This window comes from Lissotriton vulgaris, chromosome 6 (genome assembly GCF_964263255.1).
Source record: "Lissotriton vulgaris chromosome 6, aLisVul1.2, whole genome shotgun sequence".
NCBI lineage: Eukaryota > Metazoa > Chordata > Amphibia > Caudata > Salamandridae > Lissotriton > Lissotriton vulgaris.
Genome location: NC_141694.1, coordinates 433,333,630 through 433,360,176, shown reverse-complemented (window position 1 = coordinate 433,360,176; position 26,547 = coordinate 433,333,630). Strand labels below are relative to the sequence as shown.

Here is a 26,547-nt window from a genome sequence, read left to right as displayed (position 1 = left end):
ATTACCCAAATTAAGTCTGATGTTACACAAACAATTAATGCCACTAATATCAAAATGTTGTGCACATAAATGGACTCCGGTTTTTGGATTTGCTTTTCTTTTATATTCAGTGTTAGGATTTCTGCAAAAATATACTGAAATCTTTTAAAGAAAAACATCAACTTTGATTGGCTATTGACCCGTGTTATCGCTTTCGCTGAATAAGATTTCTTTAGCGAAAAAAGCACATGTTTTGTCCATGTGAAATGTTCTCATGTTTCACTAATTCCATCCCATCAAAAGAAGAAGTTTGTACTTTTTCAAGCCTTTTAATGACTGTGTGTTTGAGGAAGTTTGGATAATGGGCATTTGTTCCAGAGTAATTTTAGCGGAAGTTATCTACCTGTTTGGCAGTAGATAGTAACTAACTCCAAGTTCTTTTTTTTCTAATTTGTTATGTTTTTTAAACACTGCAACACTAAACCGAGGGCATCTGAGTTGGAAAAATAATGGCTAATGAGGCTCCATTAAGCACTGGGAAAGAGAGTTGTAATTTTCTTTCTGACCTCTTATTGGAATTCATACCACAAAGAACATGATTAACGTCAGAAGGTTCTCTTTAGCCTTAGCTTTTTTCACTATTGGAATAACTGGCGACGTGTTATAGAAAATTGGTTTTCCATCACTCTTTTTGTGCTAAGATGAGTTGAGAGAATACTTAGGGAAGCACAATTCAACATAAACAGCAGTACTGATCTAGTATCCACTCATGGTTTTCGAACATAAACCTGCACAATTGACAGCAGTCTGTCCTTCAAGCACAGTATCACCAAGAAATCATATCCAAAAAGAGCACAACATATACTCACCAAAATCTGCCTTTTGAGTCTCTGACCAAGATCTGAGTACATCATTTCTTTCTATACTACTTGAGTACAAAACATTCTTCTAGAATTATTGTACATGGTATTAAAAAGTTAGGAGTTTTGGGTGGGAACATATGGAGAAAGTTTTAGATTTGATGCATGGTGGATGTTTCTCATAAGCATGGTACTAAAGACAATTACTTCTCAAACATATATATTTATTAGACAATCTCACATCCAGGCAACAGTAGTGCTACCCTCCTCCCAAAGGCCCTGACACCTTTCAACGCCTGCAATGTCAGCAAAAAGCAGGGTGAGCAAACTCCATATACATAGAAGAGACGCAGGCCATTTCTAACCATCAAGTCAACACCAGAGTCAACTCTGTCCCCTATTTGATCTTACAAAAATGCCATTAACAACAAACCCTGAACAAACCCAGAAGGAGCACACACCCATCACTACTGCTGCTATAGAGTTGCTGAATTGCTGATGAGCTGCTGCTTCAGTTTATAAACTGTTTACTTTCCTGGCATACCTGCATCCAGGTTACGGTGACTGCAGGTGCTGTAAGAGGCGGAACTTGATGTTCCATAGGTAACAGTCACCAAAAGTGTGTGTTTTGGGAGTCACATGAAAAATGCACTACAGTCAGTCCTTGTGTTGTGCACTGGACACTTTCGGGTCAGGAAGATGTTCATACGTAAATCAGTATTGCCTGTCTCCTACCACGACCTGAACAAGCCTTCTTGACTTGCCAGAAACATCTGAGCGTTGAGAAGACGAAACAGAGCAACATCACAGACACCATTTAGAAAGCCACATAGTGGATACAAGAGAACAATAACAAGAGCAACAATATGTAAAAACAACATGCAGCGAACCAAATATTTTTTGAACAGCTGATTACTAATAATAAATAGGTAGATACTTTGACTCTGTATGACAGCTGAAACCATTACCTGATTTGATTCAAAACCTTTCCTATCTTTCTAGTGGTCAATAGAGCATTTCATAAATCAGAATGTAAGTACCTATAACGGTTAAAATCCCCAGACATGTTCTCGGTGGAAAGCCATGTGTCTGTCTCTAAGATCTTTTCCTCTCTCCACGTCTATTTGTAATACAGATTTCTTAGTCCAAAACACATTACTTCTCACGCTCAAATCACTGATTACCTTTAGTGTTCATCCCCTCACTGTCCTGCCCACGGCTACATTCTGAAAGGAGTATGCATCTTGATATTGACTATTATTATTGTAATGCCATTTTTAAAAGACAATCTTGTCAACAGTTATGTAATTTCAGATGTTGCAGTGATGTTCTCAGTGATGCCATTGATCATGCCATGAGTGATGTAATATGTGGGGTAATAGCAGAATCCTGCAAGACTGCAAGCATACATTTTTTTGGTTTTGTTTTTTTCATGCCACGTAGGTTTTTTTCAAGCTTGCTGGCTGAGCAAAAGCACTGCATTTTCTCGGGAAAAAAGGAACTACAAGTGATTGCATTTCAAAACATTGTTAGCAAAAGTATTGTCTGACTGACATTTCGGCTCCTGTATATTGTTTACAACAATAGCACCCCTTTGGTTGTGCATTTTGAATTAACTCAAATGGGGTGATATTTTTTAAGCAATATTTAGGCAACATAATTTCTATTAGATGGTATTTTGGTTATGATTTTATGGTAAAAACACAAATATGTGGTAGCCTAACGAAAATACCTCTTTGCAAATTTGCAGTTTTTTGTATTTTTAGCTACACCTTTCATCTGTATAACATGTTAGTCATTTAACCATTAATACCTCTGCTGCTACTACTACACTGAATACTGCTACTTACAATAATGATGTGGGTTATACATTTATTACTGTCAGTTTGGATGGTAAAGAACCAAGTTCAAAATTGGCAAACTGATACAGTGATGTGAGATTTTATGCTCACAAATAGTCCTGATCCTTTTAGATCTGTGGATATATCAATATATATATATATGTAAATATATATAGGACAGGGCCGGAGTGGGAACCACAACCGGCCATGGCAAAGTGCTCGGCCGGCCCCCCTCCCCACTCGGGGGAGGGGGGGGGGTGGACGAGCACATTGTCAGTGCCGGTTTTCGGCCGAGTTTGTTACAGGGCCGATTTTGCAGCTATGCTGCAAAAACGGCCCTGTAACAAAAACGCCCCCCAGGGGCCCCAAAACGGCCCCTACCCGTGCGGCGCAACGGGGGATTGCCCCGTGCCTGCTATGGCCAGTCCGGGCCTGATATGGGATAAAGTACTCTCTGTCGTACAAGTATCAGAGGAGTTCCTTTATAAGATTAGAGACCTTCGAGGTGGCTTGCAATACCCTTATAATGGGGGTACTTTCTTCCTAATAATACACGGTCACACCAACACCGCTCCCACAAACCACTTATATCCTTGATTTTGATGGGTAGCTCTTTCATATCAGAAAGAACATGGTTGCAAACGTGAAGAATAAAAATAGAATAATAGAATGTCTAGTGCACAATTTTACTTCTAAAAAGCTGTTACATAATTGTTGCAAAAAGATATTAGAATCAATTTAATGCAAGTCATTAAAAAATGCTAAGTAGAAACATACAGTGAGATTATAACTTTTGTACACTGCCTTAGGAGTGTAAAAAATAACATGTTGCTAATAATCTCACCTTTCAGGTTGTCATTGTACAAATAGAAAAACAGAGCAGAAGAAAGAAAAGCAAAAATGTTTCTGCCATTTAAATTGTTGCTTAAATTATGCTCTCCGTCTTGACCTTCCTTTCACCTCGGCTGCTGACAGCAGGCATTATGACGTGAGAACTCAATTTATAAGTTATTAAGGTTGACTTCTGATGTGATTTCTTTATAATCGGCAACAGAGTCTGTCAAATTACCCGGATTATAAAGAAATTAGATACCGGCTTTTAGTACAGGGAATGCAGAATCCCATGTATATAATAAACTTAAATATAGGGGGTGCTATCTAGTACTCTTCATCCATTTGCTTTGGTCATTCACATATTTCTTCCGCCCACTACAGAATACAGTAAGGGGAAGTGGGTCAGCCCACTTCAGCAAATGGCTAACTTTATTGTGATTGACTGCATTCTGCTCTTTCACAAGGAGCACATCTTCACACAGTGTAGGTCCCTTCAGTACTAGCAATTACTATGGTAGTGTGTGCTTTTTATGGCCAAAAACATTTTTGCTTTTAGCCAGTGTTTAATTTGGTTGTATGATGGAACCACGCAATGGCTGAACAATACGGTCTTAACAACGACCGGGTCTTAATCATGTATGCCTTTACCACTCATGCCTTTACAATGGACTTTGTTGCAATGGCACAATTGGTAAATGCATATCTGTGGTTAAGGTTACACCTTAGCCCCCGCCCTGATCCCTAAAACCCAACCCCCTGCCCTGAGTACAACCCTGGCCTCAGTGCTAAAAACATCCTGTCGCCCCTCCCTGAGTCCTAAAAGCGGCCCAAAGCCATAAAAACACTCCAGCCCCCCACCCTGAGCCCTACATTCTGGACTTCAGCCCTAAAAAACAGCCCAGAGCCCGCCCCGAGCCCTAAAACCATCCAGTCAGCTGTAAAAGTAGCCAGACCCAACCTATTGGCTTTGTCAATGCTTGCTATGAAGAAATATGTCAACCAATGAAGATGTGAAATAGAAGCGGGTGGTTGAGAACAAGGTGGTCAAAGTGAAATGTCTACAGTGAACCACAAAATGAGCGAAAAAGAGGACTAGGAGAGGAGGTCAGTGAAGCAGAACCCCCATATGTATGTGCTGACATTTTTGAGCGAAGGAAGCTGCTTCACCAAAGCAGGAGGATGTTTGCAAAAAGAGACAAGTTGGGGCTGTGCACAAAATGAGACCCTCAAATATGTTTCTTCTTTGTCCTGCTCGCACAGTTTAATGTAGTACTATACAATACAAGTTTCTGGGGTCAACACCCCCGAGCTGGGGTTTGAATGGATACTTCCTGACACTAAATTAAATTATTTAACAAGGCATGTAAGACCGACTGAAGTCCTTTCCCTGCTGGACTTCACAATCTGGAAGGAGCTTGGATGTGGGAGGCTACCCCCAAGATATGCAAATCTACAATGTTATGATCTGATAACCAATAGGGATGCAACCAAGGAGATTTCAAGACCTTAGGTAGAGAGGGCTCTAAAGAGCAGATGCTATCCAACAGTAAACCAAGAGAACGTAGCATTCAGACTACAAGGATGCAATTCACAGGAGTAAGGAAATAAGACCTCGTGGTAGATTTAACACCAAAGCCCAAGTGTCCAAATGTAAATAATGGTATGCATCTTAAAACATCTTTTGTAAGAAGCTTCTCAGTCACTCCTTTAACTTATTTACTGAAAGCCATTTCACGCTTCCTAACCCACCCTGAAACCTGCAAGCTCTTGACTGATGCAGCTTATGCTTCAAGTAAGTGCAATCCTAAACACGCACATCAGAATGTATGTTGAATAAATGCAAAGAACTAAAAGGGACGTGCAATGGGTGAAACCATGCACCATCAATTACAGGAGGCTATGTGCAGAAAAGTTTATGTTGGCTTCAAGCGCTCCGCTGCCTAGGTTAGGCTAGGTTTGTGCTACACAAATACTTGAAACATTTATACATAAAAGAAAATACTGGCTGCCGACTTATCCTCGGAGACAACCTGAAAACATTGAGGGGGATACAAATTGATAAATTGGACTCTAACAAAAAGTCAGGTAAATATTGAAGATGCAGCGAGAGACCAATCAAACACCCTTAAATGATGTGTTGAGATGAGAAAGAAACCCTTAAGCATTGGACTCTTTTTTCTCACTCATTACTATCTCTAGACAATAAGCAGAAATGTGTACTTGATGAAAAGTGACGGCCTTCCCCCAAAGTATTTCCCTAGTGTAGGTAATATGACCAATATGGCACTATAAATTTAAGACTAAACAATTTTGACAACCAGCCATGCAGTCTCTCTAGTACTGATAACCTACTGGCCTTTTGCTACTTTACCACTGTTGTTTTTTATTCTGATTTTCTTTTTGTCAGAATTTGTTCCATTCCCTTTCATTTTCCTCTCTAGAAAAGTAGTAATATTGTTGCCCATTGTTTTCTGGTAATTTCCAACCAGCGATTTGTATTGTATCCCAATTTGTTTCTTTTAAACGTGCTTCAGAACCCAAACGCTCCTGACAAAAGTGTGGTTGATAAATTAAACTCCAAATTCCCAAAATAAGCACTATGACACATCTATATTTATTTCCTTTGTAAAATATAATATATTTAATGCATGCTAACAGCCAAATAAGTGCATGCACGATATAACAATTTACCTCTTCTTAAAAAAACTTTAGGCTTGTATGTACACATTTTTATAACACATGTATTTTCTAATCATCCTTGTTCTATTGTATTTTAGCTTTGGAGGTCGGAAGTAGATGAAAAAAGAGAGGTATTTCACGCCTTGGAGGATGAGCTGCAGAAAGCCAAAGCAATTAGTGATCAGATGTTTAAGACGCACAAGGAACGTGATCTTGACTTTGACTGGCACAAGGAAAAGGCGGATCAGCTGGCTGAAAGGTGGCAAAATGTGCACAGTCAGATTGACAGCAGGTGAGCTCTGCTCTATCCAGCAGATGAACACATATTTTTTATGGAAATGATCACAAGAATGCAGAGGTTGAAGTGGGTAGGAACTGAAGTTATGACTGTTTTGATTCTTCCAGTAAATAGGTTTTATTAGATGTAAAGAAAGTTCATTCTATTGTGCAATTTTACTCAGTCTTTTGTATTATGCTAATTGCTTCCTCTCTTCTCTTGATGAGTTGACTAGCATGTAAACCTAAATCTGTTTCATTCAAATGGAATAAAAAAAATCGAACGACAGAAAGGACACTTACTTGTCTATCCTGTCAGCTTGGTTCCTCCATTATCTGGTTGTGCACAGTTCTACTTTTTGTCTTACTGTTTGACCCTTGCACAATTGTGCCTGTGAAGCTGTCCACAAAAAGTGCATGTCACATTAAGTGACAAAAGTGATTTGGTTTAGGCTCAGGTATCCAATTCGGCTGTTCTGCTTTAGAGTGGATTGGCAAGAAGTGAAAATTCTAAGCAAGGTGAGTCATAGTGCGGTAGTAAAGGGATTATGTGAGGATACAAAAAATTTCCTGGCATTGGTTTCATGTGTAAGCCCATTGAACTACTCTTGGACATTGACTAAACTCCAAGCATGTGGAGAAGTCCAAATCAACAAGATGTTTCATAGGGGGTTTTGCGTTAGAAAGCAGTGTGTTGCTTATGTTTGCCAACACTTTAAATATGTGCTTAGGCAAAGGATCCTTGTTGTCTAGGGTTTCAGGCACGGGTTGTGGTACTACAATATTTACTTTGCACTAAACCCACATTTGCAAATTATGAACTTTGAGTTCAGCCATTGTATCATATTGAGTATTTATATAGCTTGGTCCTACCACTGATAAGGCTTGGAGCTCTGTGACGTCCTTGTCCAGTGTACCAGGCCTGGTGCATGGTTGTTAGAATGCAAATTATAAGGTATCATATACCTTGGGTGAGAGCCAGGTGAGTTCTCCAGTCTCGCTGTTGCGGACCTGGCAGAGCACCTAGACCTAGACCTGGTTCAACGTGCGAGTCCTTATCAGGGTTATCTGACTCTTTCTCTGTATTATCATCTGTTCATTGATGGGAGCAGGAATCGTCTTTACTGGTATAACCAGGCTAGGAATCTTCCTGAGAGTGTCCAGGCGCCTTTTCAGGAAGGCCTGGTAGAGCCTTTCAAAGGCATCCAACAAGGTATAGGCTTCTGAAATGATGACCTTTAGTCGTAGCCTTGCCTTTACTCTTGGGGCACCTCTTTTATCCGTAGGAGGATCTCGCCTCCCGTCTTTCACCAGTCGAGCATCTCGCAGTGAGGCCTTTAGAAACACACGAATGGCTTCGCTATCACCCCAGCGCGTCTAACATTGACCACTGCCCAGGGCCTCTAGGGGATAACGCACTCACCACATCAGGGGAAATATTCCTATCGGGGAAAGAGAACCCCACTCCTACACACCAAAGTATGAACCACAGTATTAATTAGTCAAAGGAGTAAGAATGACCCCATGCATAAACTACTAGGTTATTAAAATAATTATTAATTAGACAAAAACATCCAATATGAAGGAAAAGCACGTATCTGGCTACTGAGCAGCGAAGAAAGAGGACGTGCTTTTCCTTGATACTGGATATATAGGACTGACTCTATTGTTGTGTTGTTGAACTATCGCAAAGACTCCTGAGATTTATAGTCGTTGAACGAAATATATTGTTTTCATAAGTCTGCTGAGCAAAATAAAAGGAAGAGAAAGTATAATCTGCACGTCCGAGTCCTGACATAGAAATTGGATTTTGTAAGTCAAGCTAGAGATCGACAGAGACATAGTTGCCTGGGTCACCAAAGCAAACAGTGTTATCTGAGAAAGCAGAGCCATGAAAATGCAAGCTTTCCACTTTCTGTGGTAGACCACAATGTATGTACCATATACGAGCACAGTTAGGAGTGCAATGTATTCACACTTATCTGCTGTTAAGCTATTTATTTAATCATTTCATAAGTTTTTGAAAGCACCACCTTTGACACTGTGCCCACTCAAAGTGATAGGGCCCCCGCAGCAGGATATGAAGAGGTACCCCTAGGTCTACCACATCTTACAATAATCAATTGAATTTGAACTGAATGGCGGCCCCCAGACAGGTTGCCCTTACTCCCTCTCTTGCATTGCAGGACTGCTTTATGCCCCTGCTGGCATAAAGTCTGTTTTGGTCCTGGAGGTTGATTTGTCATAGTTAAAACTTACATAAAATATGGTTTGAACAATATTACTGAGGAGTCAGTCAAATATTTGTCTTCATTGCTTGATTAAATCCGCAGGGTTTTTGGTCGCCTTTAAAATATTAAATTAGAAAACAACTTCCATGATTTTTCATTTAAATGTACGATGTATGCTTCTCGTGCAAAAAAGGTAATGGTTGGATGTTTGATGTTCAATCAGCACCACAACCTGCGAAAAACTCTTTCTTGCTGCACCGCCTTTTTCGATTGTCAATTTCAGCCACCAAGAATTTGAAAATCTAATTCGGATCTGGGGCAGTGATGTGCTAATGCATTCAAATTTACTTATGGTGTGAAAATGTTTGAAGTAGCCAATGAAAAATTAGCTTGAAGCCCCAGTAAAGGTTCTTTGGACTGCTATTGCAAGTGAGCTAGAGAAAGCAGAAGCATTCAAAATTGGAAGTACCTTCAACTATCATGAATTCTTTACAGGAACAAAAAAGCAAAATTATGTTGTATGCATTTTGAACTGGTTCACTACTAGCTTAAAAGCACACTTATTTTGGACTAGCTTACCCATCGCTCGTTGCTGAATTTAAGGAAACTTTTTATGATAAGATTTAATTTACATTGTGTCATTTTTATTGAAACTTATTCATTTTAATATGGAAAACATTTTAAAGTGTTGTTTTAATTCTGTTTATTTATTCGAGTGCTTGTGGATACACAGTATTTTTTGTTTTTCCGGCTGGTGCGTACACTAATAAATCAGAAGGTTTTCCGATGCATGAGCTGGCCACATACAGTTGTCCATGTGAGAAGCACGGATTCTCCAAATCTAGTCCACACACTTGCAGCGATTGTTCTTGTGCTTTGTTGATGGTCATTGCAAAAGCGAGTCACACCGGAAACTGTAAACGGCCCTGGGGGGCCGGGGGCCGATATTTAACAAATTGTTCTTTTTTTTTTTTTTTGCCAGAAACCTTTGCGGGAGTGTACTCAACAACTTTTAACATTTTTTTTAAAAATTATAATATAAAAAAAAAGATTTTGTGCCAGAAACCTTCGCGGGAGTGTACTCAACAATTTCCCAAAGTTTCATGCCGATCGGATGAATGGTGTAGTAATGCATAAAGGACAAACAGACATACTTTCGTTTTTATAGATGTATTCTCTGCCTTTATATGTTCATGTTCTTTCTTCAATTTTGTTTCTTATTTTCTATTGCATTTCCAGCCATCCATTCACAAATAAATATTTTTCTCACATTATACTAGGTTACGTGACTTAGATGGTATTGGAAAATCATTGAAGTACTACAAAGAATCATATGTGGCACTGGACAACTGGATTACACAAGTAGAAGAAACCCAGAAAAGACTGCAGGAAAGTCAACCTGAGAACAGCAAAGCTCTGGCAAAACAGTTACACCAGCAGAAGGTACTTGACAAAGTGTTAGTCGTGATATTAGATCAATCCTGGCAAATATGTACCAAAATAAAAGTAGTAAATGCTCCTCTCTCACAAGCCCTTAAGAGTAGTGCACATCCACATTGATAAATGTTGTTGGTTATCTTCAGATGGGCTGGCATTACTATCCAACTACCCTTCAGTTGTGTTTCGTGCAGATCTGAAAATGTGAAAATATGGTCTCAGTCGTCACTCAATTCATAATGAAGATTGTTCAAAATAGCAGCTTCCCAATGTGATGTTGCCCTGTGCAACTTTGAATTCAGAGCTTATAGAGAATTGTGGTAAAGGCATTTATCTTTGATCAAATAACATCAGTTTTAGTTAGTTTGGTTAGCAGCACATAAGTTCTAGTACCGTTTTGCTTAGTTTGGGAATGATACCTTTCAGGGCTCCCACTGAGAACAATACGTTTGGAGTACCCACTGCATGAATCTAGCATTAATGTTTGAAATATGTCTCTAGTGACCCTTATTATTCTTACATTGTTCTACAAATAACACCATATCATGTATAGGGAAGGAAGCAATGCCATTTGGAACAAATGTAATCCTGAGTGATGGATGGGTACATTAATAGGAATGTAAATTGTTTGTTGTCAAGTTCCATGCGGTGGTGATCAAACTAAAGATGTAGATGAGCTAGGACATATTTGTGCTCTGCAGAACAAGACAATACTATGGTTAAAGAAAACAGTCAGCTAAAAATTACATCGGATGCATACTCCAAGTGACCCACATACCAAGCATCCAGTGATTGTCTATTTCTTGTTCGTGGATGGCTGCCCACCATCAGTGCTCAAAAAGGTGAGGACAGAAGCACGTTGATTCTCTTTGATGAGGTTATGTTGCAACCCATCCCCTCCTACTATTCACTTCAACATAGATTACTAGTTCCTGGAAAATGGCTGTAATGGCTTTGTTACTTACCTTCACAATGATATAAGTAATCTCCCTTTCAGACGAGACAGCTGCCTTCATGTTTATTCTATCTTAAGGCACATTGGGAGATAAGGTTCAGCCCTGATGACTGTAGATTTCTTTTTGGCACATTGTAGGTGGTCATCCCACTAGGAATTCCATCTCTCTACTCCAGTAACTATTGTGGATTGTACTAAGTAATTTAAACGTTCATCATAGGAGCCAGAAGAGTGCTTTTAATGCATGTTTAATCTTGTTGCACTGCTTTAGGCTCAGTCACATTTTGAACACTTGATTTTGGAGGCTTTGGAGGCTTTTGATGTGTCTCTTTCTGAACCGGTTTTAAACAATGTTTCAATAACCTAAGCAGGACATCACTAGTCCTCTAATCAGCTCGTCCTGGCTGTAAGTGAAGAGAAGCGAGGGGATTCTTTGCAGTAAGGAGATCTCACAGTTTCACGCCGCCATGAAGGGCTCAGTGCTCACGTTGTTTAGGTACCTTCTTTTCCTCAATCATACAAATCTTCCAGTATCTTTCTAAGAGCACTCGTGAGCGGAATGCTGTTTTGCCACCCTAGGAGTAGGGCAGACTCTTCTTTAGCAGGTATTTATTCAGTCTGCTAATATTGCTCACTCTGGACATACTACAGAGACATAAACGAAATATGATGCTTTTGTTGTGGTTTTGTTAAGATGACTGATACTCTAGAAGAAAACAGTTTTAGAAAAATGAATGGTGAATTGATCCTAACCTTTTGTGAGCACCCTGTGTTTTCAGAAAATATCAAGCATTACAATTTATTTGGCACAGTGCACAAAATTATTGAAAATAATGGTGGCATCAGCTAATATTTTATCACAGTGGGAAACATAGGCTCCAACCGTCATCATGACTAGACTGCTGTCAGTCTAATCTTTATGTTAGCTGTCTACAATTTAAATTCCACGCACAGTGAACAGTGTAGTTCTCTGGTACCACACAGTACACTTTTATTGCTGCCCTATTGTACCCTAGGATGTGATGTCTCATAGATGTGTGCTACTCAATGTCTGTGTCTTAGTGTTTCATTACAGTGCATGGACTTTTAAATGTGGTTTTATTTCATAAATGTGATAACATAACAGCGCTCACTAGGGTTGAAGATTCTTAAAAATATGGAGCAGCGTACACCTGGATCAGCTGTTATGCAAAACCTTTTTCCACAAACCTATTTCCATAAATTTCAAAGGAGTAGCTGGATCCATCCTAGAGCATGCCCTTTATTTGGAAAAAAAATCCCTGCACCTCTCTTATTACTAGATCGTTTAAGTTCCTTGTTTGGGGGTAAGCTCACCTTTATCTCTTTTTCACCTCCTCCCTATGTACCCTTTGTTTATGTTGTTTGCATGGGGCTCCCTAAGCCCCTCCCATCTTTTCTCTACTCTACTCTTCTCATCATTCACCTTCCTTTATCCAAGTTGGTTCTGATTCCCTTCATCTTTAAATAGTTTTTTTCTTTATCTTAGCCCTCTTGCCCTAGTTATACCATAGCACCTTTTCCCATACCTATGCACTACTATCCTTGCTTATTCCCATACCCCTTTAAGCCCATCACTAACTATGCCCAATTGCTTATATGCTTCCCTACACACTAGCCTGTGTAGCCTTGCTAATATTGTAGTATATTCACCTCTACTTGTATTCCAGTAAAGTTCCACTTTCCTTTACCTTCATACCTTCACCCCTGCCTATATCGGGTTGCACCGTGTTAATTCAGTTTTTTCACCGAGAAATAGCATCAGTTCATTTTCAACACTCCAAACGTGTAATGTGTTAAATTAAACCAGATTATGGGCATTGTTACTGTGAAAAACAACACTTTTTGTTTTTTCCATTTTGAACTGATAGACTAAAAATAACTGTAGCAATCATCAGCACACCTTAAACGTATTTCCAACAGTGACACTAAACAGACGTAATCATAGTGGTTAACCCTTTGTCTAACCCCTTAACTTTATACCTTGAACCATCAAGCATGTATCATTAACCCTTCAACCTTATCACCTGTGCATTTAATTTATAATCTTAACTTGTAGGTCACATACCTCCAACCCTGCACCGAAATGTTTAACGAAACCTCTTACCGTATAGCTTTATCCCAACCCTAACCACTTATGCATGCCATCTATACCTCAAAGCCCGAAACCTTAACCCTATACTCTATGCCCTTAAGACCTAAACCTTTAAACCTCTAGCCCAAAACCATAACCGAATATCTTAAACTCTTAACACATTAACCCCTTAATCTCTAGGAACATACCCCGTACCTATAACTTTACCCCTTCAATCTTTAATCTCTAACCCCATTTCTTAATTTGTGAACTTTAAACCCTAATCCTCAACCCTACACCCCTAACCCTAATAATCTTTTCAGACTATGACATTTATTCAGTGGTGTCGTTAGATATTTTGGTAGTCCAAATGTGATCATCATAAGGGCACTAATCTTTAAATGCCTCCTATTGTTTACCAGTTCCATAAAATCACTGAAGAGACCCATGTAAAGCTGAGGAGACTTGAACAAAAGGAGATAGCAATAGATATAAGAAAGAAACAAGAAGAGAAAGACAGTGGATGAAAGCCTTGCCTTATCCATCTATACGTAGTTTTAAGAAATGGGTCTATACATTACAAAAATGTGGGATCTTTGACATCTGCTGAAAGAACTTGATTATTTGTCTAGTATTTGAATGAGGGGACTTTTGCCTTACAAATCAAGTTTAGGCCAAAGCTGTCTTGGTGAGTTCAATCTAAAAGTATTAGTAAATACAGTTTTGAGGCTAACCCAGGCCCACCATGTGTTTTAAGACCAATATTTGGAGCTATTCCATTCACACAGGATAACATTGGTACCTACATTTTAGAGAAGGTCCCAGAGATAAAGATCTGAAGTGTTTAAAATCAGAAAGTGCTTAATACTGCAACCACCTAGAACCACATTTATGCAATCTAAAGATATGTTTTGGTGGAATTATTTACTGATAGACTTTTTGATATATTTTCAGAACTGTCTTGTAAATTTACAGCTGAAAAGCATATTTTCCCCATCATTAGCTGCTTCATACAGTTTCAGTTTACATCCAAATTCAGTAGATTTAGTTAAAAAAGTTTAAAAGGATTTAAAAATAAATCTGAATTTTCACTAGGATAAATAGGAAGCAATCTTAACAGCCTCAGACGATTTCCATGTTTTTAACTATAAATTCTACGAGAATGGTTGAGAGGTTTGCTCCAGTCTCATTCCATTTTATTTCTGCCTTCATAATATATTTTGATTTACTGCTCATGAGTGAGTCATGTTTTAGCAGCTGCATGGCCCTTTATAGAGAGCTTGGTTTGCACAGTAAAATGCCCAGGAAGTTTACTGCACTTAATATGCTAAGTACTATGTTGAGTCTGAGACATTAATAAAAATCTATTTTGGATAAGTTACATTTCTGTTGCTGCATAGGAAAATACATTGGGGCAGATTTACAAGCCCCTTGCGCCACTTTTGCATCACTTTCCCATGTTAAAAATGTAAATCTGCCCAATTGAACTTTGCTGCTTCCTAAGTCTCCAATGAATATTATTCCTTTTTATGCCCATTCCTCTCAAAACAGTATCTTGCTCGCTATTCAAATCTTAGGATTGCTCCATAGTGCCGTCACAGTAGAGCCAGAAATGTTAATGTTTAGTTTTGTTCAAGGTATTTCAGTGTTGAGGTATATGTTTTATTTTCATATAGGAGTGGAGTACTTTGATACTGTGGGAGGTAAGGGTGGTCAGAGGTCTGAGTGGCTTGGGAAGATCATGTTCTATTTGTGGGCAGGCGGTTAATCCAGACATCCCATTGTGTAGCCAGAGTATATTGTGTCTTGCAGGAAATAACCCACTCAGCGATTTAGGTGTTAAGCGTTTTTGGAGAGAAATCTTTGCTTTTTGCCTTTTAAAATAAAGTCTGAAATAAGTCTGTCAATTGATTTGAAGAAGCTCATCCACACTTGTAAAGGGGCTATGCTAGTAATATCGTTATTTTAAGTCATTTTAATGGTCTCCAATCTCTCCAAACATTTTATGAATTTAGGAATTCATGAATCGGCCAATAATTTTTATTTCCTCTGTGGCTCCTGGATTCTTCTAAAAAGGTTTTACTTTTCCAGTACATGGCTGAACAATCTTATGTTGTCGCTCAATGGCCTTCCTTTTACAAATCCTGTTTGTGTAGCATGAATTATTGACGGTAGGATATTTACTAGTCTAGTAGCTAACATTGTGGTGTATATTTTGCACTCTACATTGACTCATGAGATTAATGTGTAGTTCTTTGTTTGAAGATGATCTGTACCCTCCTTGTGTAGCACAACAATTGGAACTTCTGCTGCTGAGCCTTTGATTACAATGGTGTTAGTGAAGTGATGGAAGAAGATTTTCAAGTGTATCAACAACTCATTGTGGCAGCATTTGTTAAAACGTACTTGGTACCCATCTTGGCCTGGAGGTTACCTGTTAATCACTGTGGGGTTCTCAGTTTTGCTGGTCCATTTGTTTAAGATCAATTTTATTCAAGTGTCACAGAAAGATAAATTAAAAATGGAGTAAGTATTGCTGGCATGTTTTAGTTGATACTAGACTATTATAAGTTAGTATAAAATTGTTGAAAGCAGTTCATTCTTTTGTGTTGGTTGTTTTTCAACCTGCCTTTTCTTTCATACCTGCAATGTCAGAACTATTGTCACTAAATTGGAGATGGTTACCTAACATTTGTCCATCTTTGTTTCTGTCACTATTTTATCTTGCTTTAAGCTTAGCTTAGCGTTCCTTGCGTGTGATCTTTCACTCGTGATTTTACTATATTCATATTTGCGAATTAACTTCTTTTTTTTAGGTGTCTAGTTTTGCATTATTTATTTATTAAGCTTTTTTGCCAGTTATGGCTCTTATTATTGCATCCCAAATAAGGTCTGCATAAGAGTTACTGTTGATATAGTCAATGAAATAATTCCTCATAGAATTTAAGATTTGGTACCCTTGAATTTGGGTCTATCAAGACCTCTTCATTCAGCCACCGTAATGTTTGCCTACCAGTTAAAATGTCAATTCGTAGTTCTGTGGAAATGCAAGTATTGCCTTCTTGGGTTCTATAGATTCTATTATAGGGTTCTCTATTTTAGGAGTTAGCTACTTGTTATCTAGCATGTATTCTTTCTGATGGATACTTCTAACTGTAAATTCCTCACTTTGTGAATACACCCCCTCCACCCCTCGGGCCAGACTGAATCCATAGATTTTTGTCAGCATTGCTCCTGTCCGCCAGCAAGTGGAATTGTGTGGCTCTGTGTTGCAATTGAAGCTACATATAAGTACCACTTCTGCGCTCTGGCATCAGTTCCTTTCATTCTACGCTCTCAAACTGTTACTTTGTCTCAGGGAAATATTTTCTTCCAAAATTCTGTTTCCAGTGTGCAATGAACCTGTCCGCACCAGAAACTACAGGATTTAAGCCTTTTAGGGACTGGTGTCAGTGACTGACCCCCTGAGATGTCTCTGGCATTTACGGTCTCCACATGACTCCAACGTTTGTGTCAAAAGTATTCGGGCCAACCCAAAGGTGATCCGGGAGCATGAAGCCATACTATGTTGCTGAACACCAAAAGAAGGCATGCAAGACCCTTTTCCAGTTGAAGTTGAGGGTGCTAACCCTCTCCGGCTCTGAAGTCCGTTCTTGCAAATCATTCTCTTCATATTCGAAGTCATCATGTACACAAATGTCCCAGAAGAAACACAAGAAGATGAAGTGGGATTCTTCTCCATCTCACCAATCTTTTCCAGAGAAGTTAGGTGACTGTCAGGGCGCCTCTTTGTCTCTGTCCAGATCTCCTAGTTGGGAACCGATTCTACAACTGGTTCTGATGAAACCTGATTTTCTGGATCCATTGGTGAAGCAGCTGCAGATAGAGGCAATTCAGCAGCAGTTAAAGGAGTACAAAAAAGCCATGGGTTGGAACTTCAGCATCCTTAAGGCCTCATAGATCTAAGCAAAACTCCCGTCAGGGCACCGTACTAAAGGATGAATGTTAGTGGTAGCTGTAGTGATTCATATGTCCAGGCATGTTATTGGGAGATGTGGCTGTCGTTAGGAGGTGGATCACAGTGCATAGGTCCAGCATGCAGGTGTAGAAGAAGGGTTAAGCAAGTTACTCATTTTAAGGATCCCAGATTGTAGAGAGTGTCTTGGAGCAGTATCAAATTTAACATCAGTATAGTGGGAATCTATGAGCCCTCTCAGTTTCAGGGTCTTTCAAGAAAGATATCCTCAACACTTATGGGATCTAAGCGTCTAGTAAAACATCATATGTAGTCCCATTTTTCTCAGGGTTCTTAGGTAGACAAACAATCATCAAGATACCTATTCTATTCCTGTCCTCCTAATCAGTAATTCCCCTTTCTAAAGACTATAATTTCCGAGACATGAGGTTTGCTTTCTGCTGATATCCTTCATCTCATCATTGACCCTGCTAATTCTTGTTTCTGCTTCTGTTAATCAAAGTGAGAGACATCCAAAGTCTTTCCTCAGCGGTGAGGTGAGGTCATGAAAAGAGGTGAGGCATTGCAGATACATATTTTGTTTTGCACTCAATTCTGTTTTCTCTTTAATGGGTGATCCTAGTGTCCCATTTTCAGATTTCACTCTTTTCTGACCCACTTTTGATTTCTTTCCCTTTAAAGTCCTTTTTTGGATGCTGCTATAATGGACAGCACAAGTCTTCCACAAGGATTTGTAGACTTAGCTGAAGAGTATTGAACTATGGTAGTGGAAGGGCAGGATGGGAAAATAGTTAGAAACTCTTGTGTGTAGTGGTATTAATGATGTTTGATTACGGGGATGTTGTTAATGGGATATCACCAGATTGACTAGAGCTGTAATTCAATTAGCAGCTCATCCATCAACAGCAGCATGCTGCTCGGAACAAATATATCACATACAAGGTAAAGCCTTATGGTGAAATCATTTTAGGAAATCATAGCATGCGGTTTACATATTTAGTTACATTTAAATAATCCCAAGAATGCTCTGCACCATTTGCATACGAGCACCTTACATCTCCAGATGCCAGCATTATTAGTTTAAAAAAATTCGGAACTTTGTAACGATACTGTTAGATATGCGCCTTTATCACACTCCACATAATGATCGCTATTCTTGGACCAATAGCTAGGTTTGGCTGCATGCATATATTTCAGATGTTGAATATGACCTTCTTGGTATAATCATATTCTGCAGTAAGGCAGAGAGGCTCCATGTTTAAATGTCTACAGGTGTCTGTTTTTAGGCGCCATTTCATGAGATTTCTTAGAGGCTCTGCTCACAGTATGTTTGTTGGCTTTGAATGCATCAGGATTGTTCCTCGATCAGCATTGAGCTTGCAGCTCCGATAGCCATCTTGTTCAGGTTCTGGTGATGCCCCCACTATATTGTCTATATACCTTTAACCCATTACCCATAAGCCCTTCATATCTTTCTCACTGTCCTTACTTTAATATATTTTGGTAAATTTTCCTTTTTGAAGTATTTATAATTGGGAACTGTTGTTTTTATATGTGTTATTTCTGAAGCTATACCCTATTTCCTCATCCCTGTCTGGAATCATTAAGAGAGAACCTTTAAAAAAACAGGATTAAAAGCCACTTTGATCTCCTGGGGCTCATGAGATAGTAAAAGATAGCATCACAAGAAGTGCAGAGAGTGGAGATTGCGGCATACAGGACAGTGAAGGCTTGGGTACAGAGGCATTAGGTGAGGCTTCTGGGTCAGATCAGCCACAGGACAAATAAAAGAAAAGCTTAGAGGAAAGGCGGGTGCTTTTGGGGAAACTTAAGAAGTGGCAGTGGCAGTGGAGTTAGCCAGGTTCCTTGCAACTATTTAGTTGCATGGTTTCTCTTGAGTTTGTCTCTCCACTGCTTTACTGCCCCATACCTTTATTGTATTTTTTCCTTCTCGCTTTCTTCCCTTTGTGTGTATGTACACCTCCTCTATTGGTGTTTAGGTGGTTTCCTCTTGTAGTCACTTAAACTACTACAGGCACAACTTACTTGACGTTCTCCTGTCCCAGCATCCTCCAACAGCATGTAGCTATCTTCCCCAGGCTTTCCAGGTTCCAGGAGGGATTCACAGTATTCCTTTGACTTGTTACTGGCATTTCCGTTGCAGAACCTGAATTTCTGTGTTGTACTTGAAATGTGTGAATCCGGGCCTGATGAGGCTTACCTATTAAACACACCATCCTGCGATCCCATATTAACGCCAGGGAGATAGGGAGATACTCTTGTTTTCTCTCTATCTCTATCTCAAACACATTTTCCACTTTCCCTAATAGAGAACTCCAGCTTCAGAGTCAAATTGTAAACTCTTGGGCAAGTATCTCTTTTGGCTTGGGGATCAGTATCAACATTATACTCATTGTTCCTATAAGCCGAGAAGTAGACTCTCCAGCTTCACTGAGTCAATATAAATGTATATGCAGAGGCATCATTTCATTTGTGAGTTAGGAAGTTCCACAACAGGCACAGGTCCTCACATGCCCCTGTCTACACCCATTCCTATCCCTGCTCCATAATCCTTTTATAATACCATTCTAAATTTAGCTTTATTCGTAGGTCTTTTAATGCCTCTTTCTCTAATTTAGTTTTGTTACAGATTGTAAAATGTTGCAAGTAAATCAGTTTTCCCATAATGTAATTTACTGAAATGAAGTTTTATCCTGCCTGGTGTCCACCTATTTGTTTTATTATGAAATTACGTACAGCCCTATGACTAGCATCCTCTCTGTTGTACAGCTTTTCAGTGATGTATACGCCACTTCCTGTGTAATTCGACTGTCTTTCACTACTACTCTCTGTATGCACGTAGTCATACATTGATCTCATACTGAACATATATATTGTAGAATGCTTATTGTTAAAGTTTGCCTTCTTTACCACCCCATTTATTTGATGCTTGAGAGCATACAATTATTTAGTATACCATCATCTAGTTCACACCCTACCAAAGCTGTGCTTGGCTATAAACATAGATGCTTCTTAGAGAATAACTGAGCCTTCTCTTGTGTTGTGCAACCCATGCTTGTGCATGCATTCTTGTTGTCATGAATAGTGTCATTCATGACGCCAGGTGTGGCGCAGCAAGAAAACAATGGCACTAAAGAAAAATAGCTTCAAACCTTGAAATCTATATTCCTGTTTTTCTGACATTAATAGTACTTTAACACTATGGTAAGAACATTCATAGAAAAGTAAAACAACAGAAAGCCATTTATGAGTGCCCATATAATCTACGAACGATTTAGCAATAAAGCAAACTACCAGAAGGACATTTTGTTGTAAAATAATAAAAATACTCAAGCACAGTAACATTCATATTATATTCTAAAATAATACCTGTTTCTAAAATCCTGGTGTGGAACATGGGCCTTATTTAGAATTTGGCTGTCATGGCCAGGGACATTTTCCGGATTTAGGGGGTCCTGGGCAAGCATATTTGGGGGCCCCTGTAAGGAACAGTTTTGAATTTATGATCCTATTTCAACTCTTTCATGTCCTATTGGACCGAGACACTGGCAGTGCACAGACCTACTTGTCCAAATTCTAAATGTGTTTTCATGTAATATTCAGGGATAGCGATGTGTGTTTTTAATATTGTAACACAGCAGCTGCTTGCTAATGTTAATGCAAATAATCTCTGTGACGCCCTCTTGTGAAAAAGTACTTCAAAAACAGCACTTTGATTGAAGAGTCTTCTATATTTAAGTTACAGATGATATAACGCCCTACCCACATGAAAGCCTTCAACAACTGCAGATGGTGTTAGGCAACTAGCTTACAATTCATAAACATTCTAGATTTCTCTAATGAAGTAAATTCCAAGTGACAACAGCATAGTCTCAAATAAGCAATGAACACTAAAGTATAATAAAACATTATACTACACACCTTCCCCACCACTATATAAAAATACAAGAGGAGAAAAAATAAAAATAAATAAATACATTTTGTAAGAACGTGTGCTCCTTCGCAGAGGAGTGACTTCTTTATGATGAAGTCAAGTCATAAAATTTATATAGCGCACTACATACCCAGAGGGTTTCAAGGCGCTTAGGAGGGGGAGGATGTTTATTTGTCAAAAATCCACGTTTTAAGCTGTTTTCTGAACGCTAGGTGATTCTGGGTGAGGCGAAGGTAAGCGGGGAGTGAGTTCCATGTTCTGGCAGCCAGGTAAGAAAAGGATCTGCCTCCCATGGTGGTCTTGTTGATGCGAGGTACAGTGGCGAGGGCTTGGCTGGAAGAGCGAAGTTGGCGGGAGGGGGTGTAGAAGGACAGTCGAGAGTTGAGGCAATCTGGTCCGATGTCGTAGAGTGATTTGTGTGCGTGGGTAAGCAGACGGAAAGTAATTCTCTTATTGACGGGTAGCCAATGGAGGTCTTTGAGGTGACCAGAGATGTGTTCGTTGCGTGGGATGTCTAATATGATCCTGGCTGAGGCGTTTTGGATTCGTTGTAGTTTCTTCTGAAGTTTAGCGGTGGTACCTGCGTAGAGGGTGTTTCCGTAGTCCAGTCGGCTCGTGACCAGGGCATGGGTGACTGTTTTCCTTGTTTCGGTGGGGATCCAGCGAAAAGTTTTTCTGAGCATGCGAAGAATGTTAAAGCAGGAAGAGGATACGGCGCTGACTTGTTTGTTCATAGAGAGTGAAGAATCCAGGATGACGCCAAGGTTCCGAGCGTGGTCTGTCGGGATGGGTGCATTTCCGAGGGCTTCCGGCCACCAGGAGTCGTCCCATGCAGAGGGGGATTTACCTAAAATGAGGACTTCTGTTTTGTCTGAGTTCAGTTTCAGACGGCTTTGTTTCATCCATTCGGCGACTTCTTTCATTCCTTCGTGTAGGTTAGTTTTGGCGGTGCTGGGGTCCTTGGTGAGAGATAGGATCAGTTGAGTGTCATCCGCGTAAGAGATGATGTTGAGGTTGTGTTGGCGGGCGATGGCCGCGAGGGGGCTCATGTATATGTTGAAGAGGGTGGGACTGAGTGAGGATCTTTGTGGTACGCCGCAGATGATATCAGAGGCCTCGGATTTGAATGGTGGGAGGCGGACTCTCTGGGTTCTTCCGTTAGTAGACTGTTAGTAGACAAACTTGTGCGTATAGGAACAATTCTGTTCAAATTCCAAATGCGACCATCTTCCAGTCGAACTGCATTGAGAAACAATTTAGTTACCACAAGTGGACAAGAATATTTGTTGCTACCAGTCAAGAGGGTATTTATCAGAGACAATCGCACGATTCAAAGCACGAAGGTCGACACAAAAACGAACCTCGCCTGAAGCCTTACGTGCTAAAACTACAGGGGAAATTCACTCATTAGCTTCAGTCTCAACTATAATAACCTTTCTTTTAAACTTTTCGAGTTTATTTAACATAGACTCTTTCATGGCTAAAGGTACGCTGCAAACTTTACACGTGACAGGCTTAGAGTCAGGCTTGAGCACAATGTTGTGAGTGTATCCTGAAAGACAACCTAACTTCTCAGAAAAACATTTTTAAATTCAGCACGTAGAGCACTACTAGGATCATTGTGTGGTTTGTTGTTAAATTTGTTGTTTATAACCTTAATATCAGCAACAGAGTGTAAGACCATTTTATCATAAGATAAGTTCGCCAAACCAGAAATACTGTTAGCGGACATATCCCTTAATACAATGCATGTATCAGCTCCAGGAACTAAAGATATACCCATATCAGCTTGATGATACCAACTGATAATACTATCACCCTTGCATGAAATGTATATTTTTCCCGCTGTCATGCGCCATTTATATTCAATACTACCTAGGAAGTATCCCCAAAATGTTTTGGTTTGCCACCATAAGCCAGAGGTCTTATATCTGACTTGTAAATGGTGACTTTACCATGTAACTCTAAGTCGTAAAAACTCTTCGGAATAAGAGTAATTTTTGCTCCAGAGTCAAATAGCATTTTTATTTCACAATCATTAATTTTGACCACGTCAAGCGGACCCTTACACTTGTTAATAGAAATAAAAATCTCTCCACAATGTAATTCGTCATCATCATCAGATTGAGGCTCACTCAACACTTCTTTAACTCACCTATTGGATTTGTATTTCTTAGCTCGACATGCTTTTGTGAAATGACCCACTTTTCCACAATTTTTGCATTTGGATTTAAGGGCTGGGCAGGACCTGTCATTAGCAAGGTGGTCTGTCATGCCACAACGGAAACATCAATTTCGTATAATTTTTTGAATATGTACGAGAGGATTTAGGAGTGTCCCAAGATTCATTTTTCTTTGAGATAACCTTAGATGACCTATTAGCAACTATCAGTACCTTCTCCTCAACAGAAACTTTTTCTTCTTTTTTTTATGACTAGAAATTACATTCCATAAACATTCTAGATTTCTTTAATTAAGTAAATTCCAAGTTACAACAGCATAGTGTCAAATAAGCAATGAACACTAAAGTATAATAAAACATTACAGAACATTACTACACCTCTCATTTCTCATATGTCAGGTCCTGATTTGATCTAAAAGAAACTATTTTACGGATGTTGCATGAAACATAAACGCAATATTTTTCTACTAAATATAATAGACACGCATATCACCCACAATGAAAATAAAGTAAAGGAAAATAGTATTTAAAACAATCTGTTTAAGAATCATTCAATGCCATCAGGGCAAAACGCGGCAGAACAGAGCTGGATCTATCTTGGGGCCCCAGAAAGGCTGGGGCCCTTGACCAGAGGCCACTTTGCCCATGCCTTAAAACGTCTCTGGACATGGTACTTTGACACAGACGATTATAGAGTGTTCTGCATCGCTAACTCACAGTCTGCCCGCTCTGCTTAGAGTGGGGGAGCTGCCATGTTCCCGCCAGCAGAAGTCTTTGACTGATGGCCCGACTGACATTGGGCCATTAGCAAAGTACCTTAGACTGCAGTTGTTCTGCATACTTTTTTCCCTGTTTGAGACTACTAAGGAAGGTGAAAAATGACTAAGATACATTGATAGAAAGCACATAGCGTGTCAAGTATATTTGTTTTTTAACATGACATTTTACTGCCCCTCAGCAAACGTTGAGTGCCTTCAGCATAGCCATTTCGATGGTGGCTGCTGGAGGCAGTGAGCTCCCTGCCTTTCTGGCGGAAACTGCTGAATATTGTGGCTGGTCTACTTCGAGGGGAGCAAATACCTTGACTGGTCTGGTGAGCCAACAGAGCGCCAGCCAAACTTAACATAAGGCCATTGTTTTAATATTCATGCAGAAAAGGTGTAGTGAAGGATGTAAGAATCAGGAGTCAATTTAAGTAGTAAATTTAGAAGTTTATTCCAAGTATATGCCAAGAACCCCACCAGGAGCAGCCTCTTTCTTGCTCAGCCCAATTCCCAACGGACTCAAAGAGTCCAGCATACCAACATTCCATTACATCACATGAGTGTCAACATTCTACATGATAACTAGACTGGCTAAGCAGAAGAGCACGATGCTACAAAAGGGTAAGGAGACAAAGGTACAGGAAGGAATGATCAAGAAATGGTTGCGGGTTAACAGGAGGAATGAGCGTAGCAAAGGAGACTTTCACAATAAAGCAGAAATAAAGTGAAGGGGCAATATAAACTAAGTTTGAAATGAAGTGAGAGTGGGAGCTGAAGGGTTGTCCTAAACAAAAATATAATGCAAAAGGAGGCAGGTGTTGAAGAAGGGAGAGTAAAGGGACGAACTAAGTGAAAGTTAGTGAAAAAAGGGAAGATGTGTTCGAATGGCACGCCTCCCCGAACAGCAATTTAAAGAGTGAAATGTCAAATATGTTAAAGGCATTTTAAAATAAAGACATTCCATGAATTGTAATTACCTTATTTTTGCAGAGTCTGGTTTCCGAGATTGAAATGAAGCAACACAAAATCGAGGAGTGCCAGAAATATTCTGAACAGTACTCTGCTTCAGTCAAGGTAAGACAGCCATTTATGTTTTGCTGTATGTCGCTTGGCAAAGTAAATGACTGTAACCAAATTCTGAGTGTCTTGACCACGGTTTCACACTCTCAACAGGACTATGAATTGCAGTTAATGACATACAGGGCCATGGTTGATTCTCACCAGAAATCACCTGTGAAACGCCGCAGGATGCAGAGTTCTTCAGACGTGATTATACAGGAGGTAGGAGAATTTATGTGATGTGAAGTGTGTTTATCATAAATGGAAGTTAGTGAAGCTGAATTTAGAAACTGTAGACTAGACTAAGCCTATTTTTTTATGTGCGGAGTCTCTGCCACTCTTGTGAGGATACTACTTGTAAAATGTATTTGTGAATAGCAAAAAATCATAAATTTACACTTAAGTGTTAGTTTACCTTTGTGAATTGTGAATTTGTGAATTCCTGTATTCATATATGTATGACCAGTTCACTTCCAGGAATGTATACTACTTGTAAGTGAATAATATAAAAGGTACGCATAGGCATTGTGGGGTAGAAGGACTCAGCTCTGAGTGGTTGTATGCTGTTGTTGGCAGGAGAGTCAGCTATTATTACATGTGAAAGCTGGGCCCATAAGTTCTAGAACCACAATACAATGGTTCTTTTTTTCACAGCATGAAAGTGTAAAGGGTAGAAAAGTCATTAAGTGACCAATCAACAAATCAGTAATCCTCTTGGACACTTATCACCCACAGAAAACTACGTAAGATTAGGCTGTTTATTACAAAACTAAAAATAACTGAACATTAAGGGACCTCGTACAAGGGTGTTCAAATACTTCGGAATTAGCATGAAGCCAAATCGGTGTATCCAGTTTAGGCGATGTAGCATAAGTAATACAATTAGTTCAAGCAGCAGAATGCAGAGGATCAGAAAGCATGAGTCCAAGTTTCCCTGCATTGCGGGTTGATGAATAAAAAGCATTAATCTATCCCTACACTAACACTAAGGTGACAGCCCTACTTAGACATCTTCAGGAAGGACGATAAACGGTGTCAGCATGTGGAGTTTTCCTAAGAAGCCTCTCCACAATCAATGGGTCATGTAGCATAAAGCTACGAAGGCAAAGTTTGCTCTCAGATGCTCCCTCTCCGAAGTCAAAAGAATAAGAAGGGGGCTCTTTCCCTACTCCCAACAGCACATTATTCATAGGTAACATTCCCAGAATTCAGTTTGAGTCACGCCTTCGGCTCTGGGTATGATCCTGAAGGTGTTTTTCCATGGTTCAACAGTGTTCTTTCCTTGATACAATTTGTCCTTGGTCCCTAGGCCTTCTCCTGTGTGAAGCATAAAAACCTACCATTATCGACTCAAGCCCCCACAATGTTCCCGAACCCTACTGCGCACGACGAGGGCCTCAGGGAGAAGAGATGAAGCTCCTCGGGGT

General features: G+C 39.6%; 1 protein-coding gene across 4 annotated transcripts in view; it reads left to right on the top strand.

Annotated features, from left to right (window-relative positions):
• The window catches only part of DST (dystonin), a 1,528,317-nt gene that overhangs the window by 864,093 nt on the left and 637,677 nt on the right, over positions 1 to 26,547 (top strand). For all 4 annotated transcript variants that reach the window (XM_086926448.1, XM_086926449.1, XM_086926451.1 and 1 more), the window contains 4 exons: positions 6,292 to 6,485; positions 9,981 to 10,143; positions 25,052 to 25,135; positions 25,235 to 25,342. In XM_086926448.1, the coding sequence (XP_086782574.1) occupies positions 6,292 to 6,485; positions 9,981 to 10,143; positions 25,052 to 25,135; positions 25,235 to 25,342 (549 nt within the window). The remainder of the gene's footprint in view (positions 1 to 6,291; positions 6,486 to 9,980; positions 10,144 to 25,051; positions 25,136 to 25,234; positions 25,343 to 26,547) is intronic.